The 16,916-nt window shown below is 37.6% G+C and overlaps 2 protein-coding genes across 2 annotated transcripts; one reads left to right on the forward strand and one right to left on the reverse strand.

Annotated features, from left to right (window-relative positions):
• The first annotated feature begins 4,450 nt into the window (after positions 1-4,450).
• Positions 4,451-10,474, forward strand: LOC127362649 (rhomboid-related protein 4). The gene is made up of 8 exons (XM_051398650.1): positions 4,451-4,587; positions 5,880-6,024; positions 7,175-7,484; positions 8,112-8,244; positions 8,347-8,435; positions 8,526-8,582; positions 9,262-9,408; positions 9,539-10,474. The coding sequence occupies exons 2-8, from the start codon at positions 5,881-5,883 to the stop codon at positions 9,679-9,681; spliced, it is 1,023 nt and encodes a 340-aa protein (XP_051254610.1). The 5' UTR covers positions 4,451-4,587; position 5,880; the 3' UTR covers positions 9,682-10,474.
• Positions 10,475-10,692: 218 nt separating this feature from the next.
• On the reverse strand, positions 10,693-16,577 carry LOC127362638 (solute carrier family 35 member F2-like). Its single transcript, XM_051398635.1, has 8 exons — positions 16,339-16,577; positions 15,064-15,239; positions 14,205-14,332; positions 13,597-13,756; positions 12,911-13,067; positions 12,767-12,819; positions 12,254-12,408; positions 10,693-11,232 (listed from the first exon to the last, which is right to left on the reverse strand). Exons 1-8 carry the CDS (start codon positions 16,449-16,451, stop codon positions 10,879-10,881), a joined length of 1,296 nt encoding a protein of 431 aa, XP_051254595.1. The 5' UTR covers positions 16,452-16,577; the 3' UTR covers positions 10,693-10,878.
• Between the last annotated feature and the right edge of the window lie 339 nt (positions 16,578-16,916).

Genomic DNA, 16,916 nt, shown 5'->3' on the forward strand with positions numbered 1-16,916 from the left:
CAATACATCTTCACATCACGTTTTTGCATTTCATTTGAACATTTGATCGGATCTTTGATCAACGGTCCAAAAAACCTCAAATAAAGCTGGTATTCATTTTGTGTTCAATCACTTTCCATCATCTTTACTGTCTGCACTTTTTATTGTGGTACTAAATTCAACCCAATTTTATTATTATAGCTTTCTCTGATTTCCTCCTCCTCTATTTATTTCAGACAGTTTCTTATGATCCCTTGCATTTTAGCTTGCACATTGCCAATATCATTATGTGTCACACTGCTAACTTGCACATTCCTATACAGCTCTTTATTCATTGATCTTGGTAGCATTCATATTGTACATATTCTCTCTCTTTTTGTATTTGTATATATTGTCTCTTTTTATTGTCTCTAGTCTATCTTTATATATATTTTTCTATGTTTAATTGTTATGCACCAATTCACCAAGGCAAAATCCTTGTATGTGAAAACATACTTGGCAATAAAGCCGATACTATGGAGCCAGAACAGTCTCATAATGGATAAATGCACACAGAAATCAATAAATGCACGACAAAGGACTCACAAATGTATTTGGGGAGTTGTATTTATATATGACTCGATACACAAATGCATTTTCAATGCACACACAAATATGCTTCAATCCACATATAAGTTAAAAAAAATTCACATATAAAAATAAGTTTTGTAAACATATTTGTGATGCGCACATAAATATTTCTTGTTTTAAATATATGCAATAAAAATTCACAAATGTACAAATCTTCAGGTATTTGCAGTTTTCATCAAATACATATTTAGAAGCTGTTACATTGAGATATGAACTGTCAAACGCGCATTTGTCTCAGTGCTTTTAATTTGTAAACCTCCCTGCATTTGTGTGTGGATTTTTGAGACTCTTCTGACTTGACTCCGATCCACAAATGTATTTTTTCTACAAGGGGGTCGTCTGCAGCCAATCAGATGTCTCACTCCTTTACAGCCAATCACATGAGTACCTCCCCACGAGGGGTTTTTAACTGACGTCATTACACCCTCTATACATAAAAATGTTTAATTCTAACAAAAACACAGCTATTCTTATTTTCAGGTGATTATATGAATAAAAAAAATTCAAAATGAATAAAACAACAACATACCTATGAATATTATATTCCATTTGTGCCATATTTTGCAAATCGAGCCTCCTAAATGTTGAGGGCAGACACTGGACCTTTAAATAAAGCTCATTCTCATCTTTCTTAAATAAAATCAGAGCGACTCAGTAAACATATATGGACTGATTCAGACTTTGTGTGTGTGTGTGTGTGTGTGTGTGTGTGTGTGTGTGTGTGTGTGTGTCTTGTGTTTTTAACTGATCAATGATGAATCGACTGGCTGTAGAGTAAAAACAGCGACTACAGGATACAAAATCATCGATCTGTGTGTTGCCGTAAGCTTTAGGTGTGTTTACATTTGGAGTTCATGTTTTCAACATTACTTCCAGGATTCTTAAAGCAGCTGTAGAAAAAAGAACATGCACACACACACTACCATTATTATTTGAACACATGAGTTAATACATGTTTTATGACTGTGTTTGTAGAGTTTCTAATAACAGCTGGATTAAGACAGATTGCATAAAAGAGGTTTCTATGAGGGTTAAACTGACAGCTATGCACAGATAAAAGACATTTTTCTTTCCATGTCTATCATCGATGGCTTTAGAATGATTTTCTATGGTCCGTGTTGGTCGATGTCAACCAGCCAATGCAATATTATCACAAACTGTCTAAATACATTAAGATCCACGTCTTTGGTGCAGCTTTTGGTCACCGGTTGAGATATGAAGACTATTACTCAACCATTGGTAGCTGTAAGTTTTACCTCTCATTTGAGAACTCGATCCACAGAGACTACATCACAGAGAAGGTTAACGGGCCCCTTGTAGCAGGGACGGTCCCTGTAGTTCTGGGTCCACCAAGAGAAAACTACCACCAGTTCCTTCCCTCTGATGCCTTCATTCACATAAATGATTTCCCTGACGCAAAGTCACTGGCAGAGTTTCTGCTCCTCCTGAACAGGACGGATGAGGCATACATGCGTTACTTTGAGTGGAGGAAGTTCTACACAGCCACTCCTCATCTCCTGTCTATGAAGAATGAATTCATTCAGCCCATTTGCCTCGCCTGCGACCACATGTCAAGAGATGAAGATTTCCACGTTGTACACGACCTTTATAAGTGGTACTCTTCATGAAAACCTCAATGAGAACACCATTTGACAGTGGCTCACAGATGCATGTTAATACACAGATTATATACAAGATTCTTGAGATTCTGCCTATAATTTGGCACATTTCAACACTGTATTCTAGTATACAGTGTATTCTAGTATACAGTGTATTCTAGTAGTCACGATAAGCTGGCTCAAACAAGCTGCAGATTGATGACAGATCTGTGAGGTAAACAAGAGGCTCCAGCCAGCAGCTAGAAGATGGTGGAGACAAAGGTGCTTTTGACAGTTTATGTCCAGTATTTGCTTCGGGTCATCTGTCACGTCAATGCTCATTCATGCTTTATTTGTTTTTCATTCACACTTTCAGTATGGATAAGAAGTTAGCTTTGGAGCTGAAGAAGATGGATGATAGTGTAACCGGATTATATGATTTGTTTAGTTGGGTTGATACAAAGGGACTAAGTCTCTGTGACTATGTTGTTACTCAGTGTCATGTAATGACCTCAGCCAGTATCAGACGTGTAGCTACTGTGGTTGATATTGGCAATGCTGGCAATAATGAATTTTATTGGGATGAGTTGACTGGTTATCTGTTTGATTATGTTTTACTCTGTAAATGTAATATATTTGCTTTGTTTATAACTTCAGAAAATCATAATTAAGTTTTCAATGCTTATCCATGGGCTCATTTTGTTTTATAGTAAATTTTGCTTTCTGGTTTTTGGCATCAGGAATTTGTATTGATCAATATAGCTGTTATTCAATAAAGATGTAGTCTTTCAAATGTGCTGTTATTTTATATTTTCTATTGCCTGTCTTAGATTGTTTCAACATTTCAGAATGCATCAACAAATACACAATCTTCATGAAAATAAATTGTTTCATTTCATTTCATTTAAAAGTTTCACATTCTGGCACAGTATTGGTTCGACCAATGAGTAGGCGTGGCATCAGTCAAATGTCATATTTGAAGGAATGAACGCCAGCAAGTTTCACCCGCAGATCTTCACGCTCAGCTTCCAAGCAGCAATGTCACTTTCAGCTCCACAGCACAAGCAAGTATTTTACTAAACTTTCCATCCGCATTGCATTCACTGGATAAAAAAAAAAAAATTGACACCATCACAGATGATAGATCGTTATCTAACCCAGTCAGTCGCATCAAAGCCATTGTTTTTATTTTTTATTTTATTGATAATTTTTTACAAATGTACAACTATTGCAGTACATTGTACACATGTGTCAATACAGTGAAACCCACCAATATTAACAACAATAAACAAATACACATAACAAAAGAGAGGGAATATAAAATAAAAAATGAAACTTGCATATACAAGATATAAATTATTGAGTAATTTCCCAATTATTTGAGGTCCTAATGGATCACTGAATATTTCCAAAATACAATACATGTAGGCTACTTTTCGGTAGCCATGCCAATTTAAAAAAAAGTCACAATTTCAGTTACTTACTTGTTTTTTCACTGTACAAGTACTTACTCCAACTAGTGCAGTGCCCGTAGGAAGTATGTATTGCTATAGAAAATGGGAGGTTAAGTAGCTTTTTCATGGATGGCCAAAAGGGTTTTGAAACTACAAAACAGTGGGGGGGGGGTATTCTCACTCTCTCCTCCAACTTAAAAAAAGAAATCCCACAAAGCAACGTAAACCAAAAACAGTAACGTAGTAACTGTAACTGTCTTTGGAAACTTACATGAGGAAAAAAAATACCACAGCTGTACGTGGAGGAGCGTCTGTCCTCCTGTCTGTCCTCCTGTCTGTCCTCCTGTCTGTCCTACCGACTCTTCATCACATTTCTGCCCGAAAAACAGCGTCTGTCACCGGAGAAAAACATTCTCCATCTTGCGAGAGAGGGAGTCAGTGTACTGCTGGTGATTATTGTGTAATAATTGTGTCATTTAGAGTAAAAAACGTAACTTCGTCACTTTCCAGGATGTTTGGTGGGTCAGGATCTCAATCACTACACATTATAACAGCATCCATATGATTATAAAGTTTGGAATTTGTTTGCAGTACCTCACTGCAACCCCCAGGGGGCAGTATATACCACAGCATCAATACACTGCAGGGTATTGTAGATAATTACATTACAAATGTAATTCTAGTCTAAATGTATTATTTCCATCACTTTTTACTCATTTATCATTTCGGACCAAACATTGTCCTGATGTGGAGAGAGACGGAGCCCTGCAGCTCTTTCTGATCACTTTCAGTTTCGTTTCTGTTTCTGAGAGAGAGAGAGAGAGAGAGAGAGAGAGAGAGACTACAAACATGAAACCTGGATGAAGGCCACTCCCCCAACTCTTGACAGAAAATTAACACACAAACAGGCGACAGTCGGATGAAGTGTGAGTATTTTAAGACTCTTTTGCTTTTTGTTGGTTGTTTTTGTCTCTCGTGTTTCTGAATCATTGACCGTAAATATCTGATCAGCAGAGAAAGAACGAGGAAGAGTAGGGTGGCCATTTCCTTCATATCAAAAAGGAGGACACTTGTATGATCCGGTTTTAAATGTTAATGTTTTTCCAGCAGATTACATAAAGGTGCATACACATACCACATAGCTCATAATAAATATACAAGATACAGCTCATGACAACGTGCCCTTCCAATTCAGATTACATAGGTCTAATAAACATCATACAGAAACTGTTCTTAATGTTTTTATCTGGATAGATAAAGGGGAAAACAAATACAGCACCTTCTGTTTCAGATGTATAGACTTTACCTATCTACATATGAGTATGAGCATTTTCAGTATTTCAGTCCAACAACCAACGTTATGTTCTCTGTGGCTGAGAGCTTCACTGACAGCCTGGTGGTAACGAATCAACACATGGCTCATTTGAATATTAACATTAGCCAGGTGTTGATAGGTCACGACACGAAAATGTAACCAATGAAATTACTTATTCTGACACACATTTTTAGCCAATAAGTATTAAACTAACGAGGTGATGTGTCAAAAGGCGACATTTTTAGTTATTTTCTCTAAAGGAGGACAAACGAGTGTCCGGCTGCGAATGGCAACCCTGAAGAGGAGCAATGAGTCTCTTCCTCATTGCAGACTTTTTGTTTTTATTTACTTTGCATGTGTGGGTGTGTATAAAGTGTGCTTAACTTTTCCCCCAGTTCAAGTTACATCGTGGCTTTACCCCTCAGAAGGTTTATTAGTATAATCATTAGTTAATAAATACCTACTACTGATTGTAAGTTCCCACATTGTTACCTCTGTATTCCCTCTGTACACAGCACAGTGCTGGTACAACATCAGTATAAAAACACACTGTAAATTAAAGAATATCTGTAATCTAAAACATTATCTTACATTCACATGATTCCTAATTTCCTTTTATGATTGCAGACATTTTGGGACTGAAACAAGCAGAACTGAATAATATAATATATAATATAAACATAATATTTGTGCCATTAAAACTGAAGCAGGGAAGTTGAATAAAACAGTAACTAAATATAATAACATGCACACTCACATACTAACGTAAGACTATTGATCCACAGTTTGAAGGTGTGGAAGCCGATGATGAGGTTATTATTAAGTCTGAGTGTCGTCGTCCCATCTAACTCTCGGCAAGAAACCAAACTGTTGAACTTTTCCTTTAAACCGTCTCTCCTCCAGCATGCAGAGGGGTCTCCAGCTGGGCCTGGTGCTTCTGGCGGTCCAGCTGTTCCAGGAGGGTCTGGGCAACATCCCAGCAGTCACTCTGGCCGTCCTGGGATTCAATGTGTATCTTTACATGTTCCCTGCTGCTCCTCTGATGAAGGTAAAGCCGTCAGTGTGACATTATGAGGAGGACATTTTCACACTTTACTTTAAATGAATGAGATAAAATGAGTTGATTCGTGAACTTTAGAGCTGCTGGTAGTCCGACAGACCAGCTGTTTACAGTGTTTGTGGCTTTTCTTTATTTAAAAGTACCAATATTACACTTTAAGAATACTCGATTACAAGTAAAAATCCTGCATTCAAGATTTCAAGTGAAACTGTGGGTTTATCTGTGTTATTTTATTGACACATTAACATTTAAGCAGTATTTTAATGTTTAATTTTATACACTGTTGGTGAATTTAATATTTATGATGTCAGAACATCACCTTATATACTCTTACAAGTCCTGCCCATCTGTCACTTTTTGATCCATGACATAATGGTGTACATCCCCTCTGGAAATACTGACGGTGTCTTGTGTATTTCTCCCTCAGCCCTCCTGCACCTGCACCGTTGGGCTTGAGCACTTCTTATCCCTCGCTCAGTCCTTCTTCTCCTCCACTTGTTGTGCTCTCTTACTACAAAGCCCGCGGGCTTCATGGCCTGTTGTCCTTGTGCTCTTTTATCATTAACCTTGCAGGCTTCTTGGCCTTTGGCAGTACGCCAAAACCTTTTCTTTTACTTTTCTTTCTTCATGATTACACCATTAAAATCTATTCTGCTGTACTTCTATCTTTTAAAAACCTTATATTACCATTTTCTTACACCATTATGTCATAGATGTCTTTTACTGTATTTTTTAAATCTTTATAAACTTTATAAAATGACAAAAAGCTTGTGTTACAATCATTCACGTACTTTTGGTAGAAACCTTACTTGTCTACACATTCAATATTCTTCTACACATTAAATCAAACTTTCACTAAAAACCACGGTGCTCTCTACTTCATTAACAGTTTTGCATGCTCACATAAAATCAACCTTAATTAAATCATATTTACCAGGAAATCAACTCTACTTGAATACAGTGCTCATTACTTGATTTTACAGCATTTTGTGCGATTACTAGAATTCCAGTATTTAATATTCGCAAACATGCATTTAAATTTATACTACAATAGAATTGACATCATATAAATGTACTTTCCCCCACTGGTTATAGTAAATATGATCATTATATGTTGATAAGGACTTTCTGTCCTCAGGCCTGTGTGAACCTCCAGTACGTGTACAGGTCTAAAGAGTGGCGTCGCCTCTTCCTGTCCCCCCTGCACCACGTGGATGATTGGCACCTGTACTTCAACATGGTGTCCTTCGTGTGGAAAGGCCTCCGGCTGGAGCGCCGGCTGGGTGGAGCCTGGTTCCTCTACCTGCTGTCGGTCTTCTCTCTGCTCACCGGGCTCGTCTACCTGCTGCTGCAGGCGGGACTCACAGAACTCACCCAGAACCCTGATCTGTTCCCAGAGGTCATCGACTTCTTACCTCACGGCAATGAGTGCGCTGTCGGCTTCTCAGGTACAAACAATAAACAACAACAACAACAACAACAACAACAGTGTGACTGAGCTTCTATTTCTACAGAATTCACAAATGTTTCACAGATTAAATCTGAAAACATTTTCCAGTTGTCATCAATGTGTAATTGTAAAGCATGAAGTAAGCATTAAAAATTTCAGCTGAAATAATTAGCTGATTAAGACCAAAATAAGCAACAATTCTGTTAATTAATTCATAATTTTTGTGACTTTTTAAAGCAAAAATACCTCAAATCTGAATATTTGCTGTTTTCTTTGCCTCCCATCATAATAAACTCGATTCCTTTTAAGTTTTGATCTATTGGTCGAACAAAATACCATTTAAACTTGTGCTCTGTTAAATTGTGATTATAGATTATCTAGAATATCTGACAGTTTATAGACCCAGCGATTAATCAGTCTAAACGATAGTAACGACCATAAAAACAAAAAAGGGTTTGACATGATGAAATATGAATTTATTGTTAGAGAATAAATTAGTCCTGATTTCATTTTCTTAACTTCCATCTGATTGATTGATTGATTGATTGATTGGTTGATCATATTGACTGTAAATAACTCTGTTTTAATGATATATGTATTAAATCCAATACAACCCCGTTTCCAGGTGTCCTGTTCGCTCTGAAGGTGATCTGCAACCATTACAACCCCGGTGGAGTGACCTATGTGTTGAATATTTGTGTGCCCAACTACATCGCCAGCTGGGTGGAGCTCGTGCTGATCTATCTGATCGCTCCCGGGTGAGATACTGTACCAACTGATTGATGATGAAGAAGAAGTTGGTGATCCACACGGGAACAAATAAAGTAATGTGTGTAATGTAACGTGCTCTTCTTCTTCAGGACCTCTTTGATTGGCCACCTGGCGGGCATCCTGGTGGGTCTGCTCTACACTGTAGGTCCACTGGAGACCATCATGAAGACATGTGCAGGTCTGAACGTGTGCGTGTGTGTATGTTTTTTGTATTGTCACAAAGTCAATAATTTAGTAATATTCACTGAAATTCTCTGTTTTTTTTAAGAGTTTGTGTCTTCTGATGGATATAATCCACGGCCAAGTTCATACTTCAGCTCCTCAGGTACAACAGTGTCATATTTATATCACAGAGATATAATGTATGTAGATACAATGTTCTGTCATTGAGTAAACTGAAGACCCTAAGTGACATATTTCATATGCGATATTTCATATTATATTTAATGAATAACAGTTCAGAACAGCTGATAAACCGAACAATGAACCCGCAATGAACAGTGAACACAATAACTGAGCAATGTGAAGGAATTTTGAGCAGATTATTTAATCAGAGATGAGTTTTCCTGATAATTTCAGGTAACTTTTAATACATATATACATTATTACATACTTTTTTGACAAATTCACAGTTTGAAATGCTGAAATTTTTTCTTACACCCCTTTAAATCAAGAGGCCCTCACGGCCCCTTGTAAAGCTTTGGAGACCCCTACTGAGGCTCCCGATCCCCAGGTTGGGAACCACTGGTCTCGGCCAATGGTTTTAAGTTTTAGGTTCTTCTTTCTTTCTGATAGTAATTCTTTTGTGTCCCTCTTCTCAGACATATTTTAAGGTTAGTCTTCCAGGTTGCTTTCAAATTACTCACCTCATTAATTCAGTGTTTTGTTTTGAAAAGCGTCCCCCCCAAAAAGAAATGTTAAGAACAGAAATCCAACCATTATTGTTCTCTGTTTGGTTCTGATTTGGTTGTATTTAATTAATCGTTGTGTAAATGTGTCTGTAGGCTACAGTGGGACTAGACAGGAACATCGACGGGAAGATCCACAGCATGCAGGAGATCGTATGACAGATTACACAGAAGCTGATATTGCAGATATGACAGAGGAGGAGCAGATAGAAATGGCGATCAGAAACAGCCTGAATGATAACGGTAGGAGACAAGAATCACAATCAGGTTGACAGTGTGAACCAGGTATTAGTCTCACCACTTCTCTGTAAATAAGGGCCGAAGAAAACTGACAAAAACACACAATTTTAGTTAATAATATTTTATATCTTAGGACGGACCAGGCGGAGAGAGACTGCACATCCCCGTTCTGGTTTCCAGCCCACTGAGGAGGAGGAGAGGCTTGAGGAGGTCAGGAGGAGAAGACTGAATAGATTTGAACAAGAAGTTTCCAACCAGAGGAGGAGAAGATTGTAATGTAATGTACGGCACATCCCAGCCGTGGTCTTGTTGTTGGAGAAGCTGCTTTCCATCACTCAGTCTCAGACTCAGATTGTCTGCTGGGATCGTCATCTCATAGGAGGGCCACTACAATGTTCAAGACCTACAAGAAAGCACAATATTCTGACACTATTTCCATTTCTACGAATATACTTAACAACAGTTTCTCTGCATTTTTATATCATCATTTTATATTATCTTTGATCGAAGCCAAACAACAAATGAAAGTCTAAAATCTGTTCTCTTCTTTCAACCCTTTGCACATATTTGCACATGAAATAACATTTTTTAAATAGAATTGTGTTTTTATTTGTATTGTATAGGAAGGGTGGTTTTAAATCGATATGAAACAACTAGAAAGAATAATAATCTAGACTTTCAGCTCTTGTTGAGAAGGCACCAGATTTTTTAGCTGCATTATATTCTGCTCTGTTGATGCTGGATTTCACACTGAATGAATATTTGTGCGCTACAAAGAAGCCTGGAAGGGGGAATGTAGAAGGAGACGTCCTGTCCTTGTGACCAACTCGTGGCCTCTTGTGTTTACTATAAAGGGTGATATTGGTTGAAATCTCACTATAATTTCAGAAATTCAGTGTTACTTCCGTTTTCCTAAACCTTAAAATCTGTGCTTTGCCCTCACGTAACCAAACCTTAACCATAGATCAGATAGGAAGACGCTCATATGGGTCATTTTGGTGTAAACCAGTTTGTTGTGGTTCTGTTTTACATTATATTTTTGCACTATAAAGATTTACTGCCTTCTAAATTCTGCTGGTTGTAATTCATTTCTCGAGTATACCAGTGAGTACCAGAGACAGCACTTGAGCTTTTCTTTTTCATTGAAATAATTCTGCATCACAAGTTTGTGGCAGTTAAAATACTGAACAAAAATACACACATACTTTACTGTACTTTCAGTACATCAGTAACTTATTTCTAAATGTTTTACAATAGTTTAAATAGATTTTAAAAGAGACACAAGACTTTGAAAAGATGTGGAGTTTATTTATCGACGTCCTTCAGCACAACTTGGAGAACTCCTGATAACATTATTAACAATCACAATAACTTTAAACATTAAAGGGTGAGATGTGCGTTTCTATATGTACTAAATAAATAAATGTGTTTAAAATATATATTTGACATATTGACAGGTTTCTGTGCTGTAGTTCACATTTTAGTGCTGCGTCCAACCGCAACAACATCTTCATCATCACTCCCTCGTCCAAGTCTCTGTGTTGGCCCGGAAACCCTCCTCTTCCTCTCTTCTTTTTCCCTCTGCTGCTGCTCCTCTTCATCCTTCTCCTCCTCCTCCTCCTCCTCCCCCTCCTCAGTGGTGATCCGCACAACCACTTCCTGCTTGGTGATGTGATTCTGAGTGGCCACAGGATTGTCGTAACATCCTTCCTCACCAGTGGAAGAGGAGGTGGCGAGGTCTGTGCTGTTAGTGGGTGTTGGCACAGCGTTGAAGGCGATGAAGCCGATGAGGATGACCACCAGGGAGACCAGGTAGAGTCCAGAGAACTGAGGCAGGGTAGATGCAAACAGGTAAATTTAAGTATATGAACAAAGGTGATGCTGATGCAGTAAGGGGGGTAACTATTTATTGTACTACTGCTTGGTTGTTTATTTGGCCACTTGGGGCAGCAGAAAGCTGTAAATACAACATGGAAATGTCTTTATGTTTAAACAACATATGAGAGAGGTGAGGGTGAAGCAAAACATATAAGTTTTGGCCAGATGGCTAAACAATGAGCTGAACTCAAGCTTATATAAACTCAAGATATAAAGCTGTGTAAAGTTGAGCGGAGCTGCACCTCCAAAAATGTATTTTGTTTATTGTTACTTCACTTTGACATTTGAGCTCCACCGTGCAGAGTTTGACACCAGACACAAGTCTTTTTTCACATTTGCATTTGACAATGAAAAGTTCCTTTGAGCTCCCTTTAAGTCTCAGTTTAACACGTGTATGTGTGTACCTGCAGGATTTATGACATCATAACTAGTTTGGAGCCAATCAGGATCCAATATGCAACTTACACAAGTTTGATGTGGAAACTTGAAACATTAAAGGTACAAACGATGAGAATTTAAATAGGGCAGACATATAAAGAAGCATATAGAATTAAAATATTCAAGTACTTGAATTAAATTAATTAAATTATGTTTCTCTCTCAACTTCCATGTCAGTGAAACAGAAAAAAAACAAATTGTGTCATTTTCAGATTTAGCACATGATGAAATAACCTGCTTGTGTTGTTTAATGGTAATTTAAAGGACTCTGGACTCAAACTATGTATATGGATGCAGCTGTGTGAAAACACATGACAATGAAATTACACTTTAACCTTTATTATAATTCATTAACACTGCTGTGTCACTTTAACATCCAGCAGGTCATTGTGACCCAGATAGGAGGGCGGTGAGTGTTTATACACACATTTTTAAATAATTTCTTAAAACAGCTGGTATATTTTTATAGTATACAAATGTGTGTGTGTGTGTGTGTGTGTGTGTGTGTGTGTGTGTGTGTGTGTCTGCTCACATTGTACTGGAAGAGGAAAATCCCACAGAAGAGGCTGAAGAGGTCAGCAGTGAGCAGTGAGAGGTTGACGGAGGTGGCGCTGCTCAGCTTCATCACTATGGGCATACAGCTGTAGAGAGCATACAAACACAGCGCGTAGGCAGAGAACAGGAGCCCTGAGAGGAGAAACACCCAGTTAGTTCCTACAGGATCAACTTAATCCAAATATCCAGAGAATCTTTACCACAGAAAACACCTTCCAACAGCTCCAGAGCTTTTATAGAGACTTTGTATTCTATATCTAATGTGTAGAAATAGAAGAAATTTGTGGTTTTAGGACTAGTTTGTTTATTTGCTCTCAAAGGGAAGTTGTTGATTTTGCACAGTGTGAACAAAAATCCCAGGATTGAATGGGAACTAGCCTCTTAACAAGCTAAACAGGTAACAAGCAAAAAATAACCTTTTTTTCTTATCTTCTAATGTTATCGTTCCTTATGTTGTTTTATGTTAAATGTTTCTGAGCAAGATACTGACCGACTTGCCAGCTCCACTTGATGGTAGCAACTTCATTACGTTCCAGGACCACCCTGTGTAAAGGAAAACAATAACACCAGATTAACCATAATGTTGAATGAATCCAAAGTATGGTCACACCCACACACATACATAGACACTTACATCTGTATGGTGCTGATGATTGTGCCGAACAGGCCGACCATTCCCAGGAACTCCACCCTGCTCAGGTTCTTCACTGTGTATTCCTGACACACATTGGACACTGCGTACAGCGCGGCGCTGAGCAGCACCAAACCGTCTCCTAACAGGATGTTTGAGGCTGAGGAGAGGAGAGATGTGTCAGTGCGGTGGTCAAACATTATTTAAATAACTTTGCTCTACATCATGCACCAACACACTGATTGGCTTGAAGGACTATAACATTTAGTTACTTGATTGTCCTGAAGAAAGAACTGACACTGGTGCCTTCACTATGTTTGTTTGTTTACATTTATTGAACTGCTAAAAGTGCAGTTTTCTAAGACTAAGACTAAGTTAAAGATAAAAAAACTTGTACTCTATGATAGATATTTTCCTATTATTTAATCCCTGTTTAAATACATATTTCCCCTTTATTCTTAAAGAGTACTCCCCTGATTTAGCAGTGACAGACTCATGATGGCCAGATTATAGAGCAGAACTACAGATGTCAACTTTTTGGTTCCATTAATTCTTCTTCCTTGTCAAAACCTGCCACCTACAGTACCCACAATGCAACTCGATTGATAATTGCTGGCCCTGATCACAGAATTATTCACTAAACAAATTACAGACAGGGGCATTGATGAACTCAGTGAGTAAACACTTACTGGAGCCCTGGTCTCGTCCAGCCAGCAGGTCCGCCCCAACCATGGCCCCCACACCAACGAGACAGATGCAGACGGCGACATAGTGGACAGGCCTGTAGCGTGTCTTCAAAACCCACCAGGACAGTATCATCAGGACCGGGATCACAAAACAGTCCAGCAGCTGGAGACAGAAACACATTTTAATATAATAACATTAAGACATATTTCATGACAACACTAAAAACAGTAATCCTTAAAAAAAAAAAAAAAAAGTGTCAACTTTTAAGCAGCACTAATAAATATGTGCTTCACTGAAACATCCTTTTTTAATATGGAAGAGTATTGCTCCTCTTGAAGCACAAATACTTTCACTGGTTGTGTGAATCCTCTGCAGTTTGTCTGATTCTAGTGGCATTACATTAAAAGATGAAATGAAAATCAAAACCAAGAAGAAACATTATAAAACATCAAACAGGAATTTAGTGGAATCAACCAATCTTCCCTCAATTAAGTTTTACTAATTTCAAGTTAACTATCGACTGGAATTAATGAGTTGAAGACCATTAAATTGAAGTTCTTTAAAGAAACATGATCTGTTTTCACGACACACACACACAACCTTTACCCACCTGTATACTGGTGATGGTGGTGTACTGGTATGCTTTAACCACAGCATAGTTAGCTTCCACGTCCACCAGTCCCAGCAGAAGGTACTTCCACCACCGCTTCTTCAGAATCTGTAAAATATTTCCATCCCCTATGTTTTAAAGGGGAACACCCCTGAACTTCAGTATTGACATTTATTTGTTTCAGCACCAAGCCTGAGGACAGTTTGAATTACTGCTGCTCGCTGTAGGCAGAAGATCCTTATTTCCATCTTTGTAATGAAATAGAAAAAGTAACCGTTCAAAATTTGTTTATTGAACAGTTTAAACGATGGCACGTACTAACAATTTGATACCGTAATTTTGGCTCTATACTAAGTTTTATAATTTTGTGTTGTCTGCCAAATAAAAAAATATAAATCTAAATGTAATATTGTTTCTGATGTATTTATGTGTTAGTTGGATCTCATTTAAACTATTTGATATACTATTGTGATACTTTATTCATAACAATACATTATATTTTATAAACATACATGTTTTGGATATAACATTTAATTTTTTTGATGCAGTGGAGTAAAAATGTCCCTCTGAACTATAAAGTGGCATGAAGGGAAGCACGAGTACCTCAGATTTGTATTTAAATACAGAACTTAAATGATAAATGTGGTTTCCTCCACTGATGCCTGTTAATATTAAATGATAAATGTGGTTTCCTCCACTGATGCCTGTTAATATCACACTGTTGCTATAGTTTGTAGCCAGAATATTAACATATAACTTACACAATACTAAAAGTAAAACAGAAACATTTAAATATATTGTTATAATTCCTCCTATGGTATTATCTCAGGCGTTCAGACACAGACATTAGTGGTGTTACCTGTTCTGCAGAGCAGCATGGAGGTGTAGGTGACACACAGCAGAGCGTAGTTAAAGAAGCTCTGCAGCATTGGTGTGTTCACATGGAAACTTGTGGCCAAGTACTGGGAGGAGATGGCTGTCCCACAGATGAGCCCAGCCAGGCCTTGACCCATGGCCAGTGTCTTGGCCAAGTGCCTGAGGGAGAAGATAAATGCACAGATATTATTTAAAGACCTGTGGTTGTATTTTATGTGTAGTCTCAGTCAGAACACCTTTTCTGAACAATACTGTTTAATTTCAGACCATCAAAACTAGGTTGAACACAATTTACAGCACAGTTTAATCCAGCTGCTCTATGAATAACTAACGAATGATGACCAATGAATCATTTTTTGTATCTTTGATGTCTTTCAAATACTTTGTTCTTCATGCACATCAACATTATTTAGCACAACTGGAAGTATCTCATTCAGTAAGTGAGGAAGAGCAGGAGTCTGTCTTTACTTCATTTGTACAAATTACAGAACCTCAACATCTTCCATGTTTAAAATCACAGCCAATATCCTCTTAATAAGACTTTTCAAAGGGTTTTTTGTTCTCAGCTATATTTGAAATGTTCAGCGTGTTTCACTGGGTCAATATGCTGAGATCAGCCTCCTACAGCTCACAGCCTGATGTTTGTGTGACTTCAGACATTGTTTTCTCCAAAGTGGCTGAATGGATTTTTAACATATAAACTTCATTTGAAACGTCCATCTTCATTCGTTCTTTTACGGTTATAAAAGTGTCCTAACAGATCGCTCACAATGTTAGTTCACATAAAGAGACATAGGAACCTGGGACCTTATGAGCCCCCAAATATTCAAATTAATAATCAAAATGTTACTTACACGTGTAGGTAAGTAGGTATTAACATCAAAATATACATAAAGTATCAACAGTAAAAGTATTTATTATACTGAATGGCCCAGTTTAGATCAGCGATACATTCATGTGTTCATCACTTTAATGTTGAAGCAGGTAATGATCAAATATATGTAGAGGAGTAAAACGTATAGTATTTCCCTCTGAATTATAGTGGAAGCATAATATAATTATTTAGTTACTTTCCACCACTTGTTTAAATACTTTAAAAACCGATAATTTTATATAAATGTAATTAAAGTATCAGTGCAGAAACAGTACCATTATTTCCACCACTCTTTATAACAGACTAAATGCTCAGAGATCCAAAGATACATCTAAAGTTGAGGACTACTTTCTTTACTCTCACATGCTTCTTCCGTCCACTCACCAGGTGAAAACTTCCTTGGGGTTGAATTTCCTGATCTTCATCATGAATCCACTGCTTTGGTTTTCATAACTCGTGCCTCTGCAGGTTGCATCCTCAGACTGTTTCATAGCCATGTTGTCACACCAGTGACTGAAGAATCCTCTCTGAGTTTTTAACTGTTCTTGACTTTCAAGGTGTCGGAGCTGAATGATTAACTGACTCCGAGGACAAAGATTACTCTGTCACTTATCTGCGTATGATGTGTTGAAGACAGCCAGCAGCACTTAAAGATAAGAACTGATGATGAAAGTAATTGAAAGAAGTCATCACGCTTCCTCGTTGTCACTCTCATCTGTTATCTGCTGATGCGATAACAACTTGTGTTGAGGGAAATGTGCTTCATCAGTGTTTTTAATGGAAATGGAGGTGATGGAAACTAAGTACATTAACTCAAGTACTGTACTTAAGAAGGGCCTACAACTTTAAGGTTTATCTTATCTTACTATGTTTATCTGAAAGGTGGAGTTATTTATGTTTTGATTTTCTATAGAAACATTGGCTGTAATACAATATATAATATATTGTTAAGATTAAATTTG

This window comes from Dicentrarchus labrax, unplaced genomic scaffold, assembly GCF_905237075.1.
Source record: "Dicentrarchus labrax unplaced genomic scaffold, dlabrax2021, whole genome shotgun sequence".
In the NCBI taxonomy this organism is placed as follows: Eukaryota; Metazoa; Chordata; class Actinopteri; family Moronidae; genus Dicentrarchus; species Dicentrarchus labrax.

Coding starts and splice junctions, on each gene's coding strand:
- LOC127362649 (XM_051398650.1), top strand. CDS start 5,881: ATGCAGAGGGGTCTCCAGCTGGGCCTGGTGCTTCTGGCGGTCCAGCTG. Junction 8,245..8,346: donor ATCTATCTGATCGCTCCCGG/GTGAGATACTGT, acceptor CTTCTTCTTCAG/GACCTCTTTGATTGGCCACC. Junction 9,409..9,538: donor AAACAGCCTGAATGATAACG/GTAGGAGACAAG, acceptor TTTATATCTTAG/GACGGACCAGGCGGAGAGAG.
- LOC127362638 (XM_051398635.1), bottom strand. CDS start 16,451: ATGGCTATGAAACAGTCTGAGGATGCAACCTGCAGAGGCACGAGTTAT. Junction 13,757..14,204: donor CCACCATCACCAGTATACAG/GTGGGTAAAGGT, acceptor TTCTGTCTCCAG/CTGCTGGACTGTTTTGTGAT. Junction 13,068..13,596: donor TGGACGAGACCAGGGCTCCA/GTAAGTGTTTAC, acceptor TCCTCTCCTCAG/CCTCAAACATCCTGTTAGGA.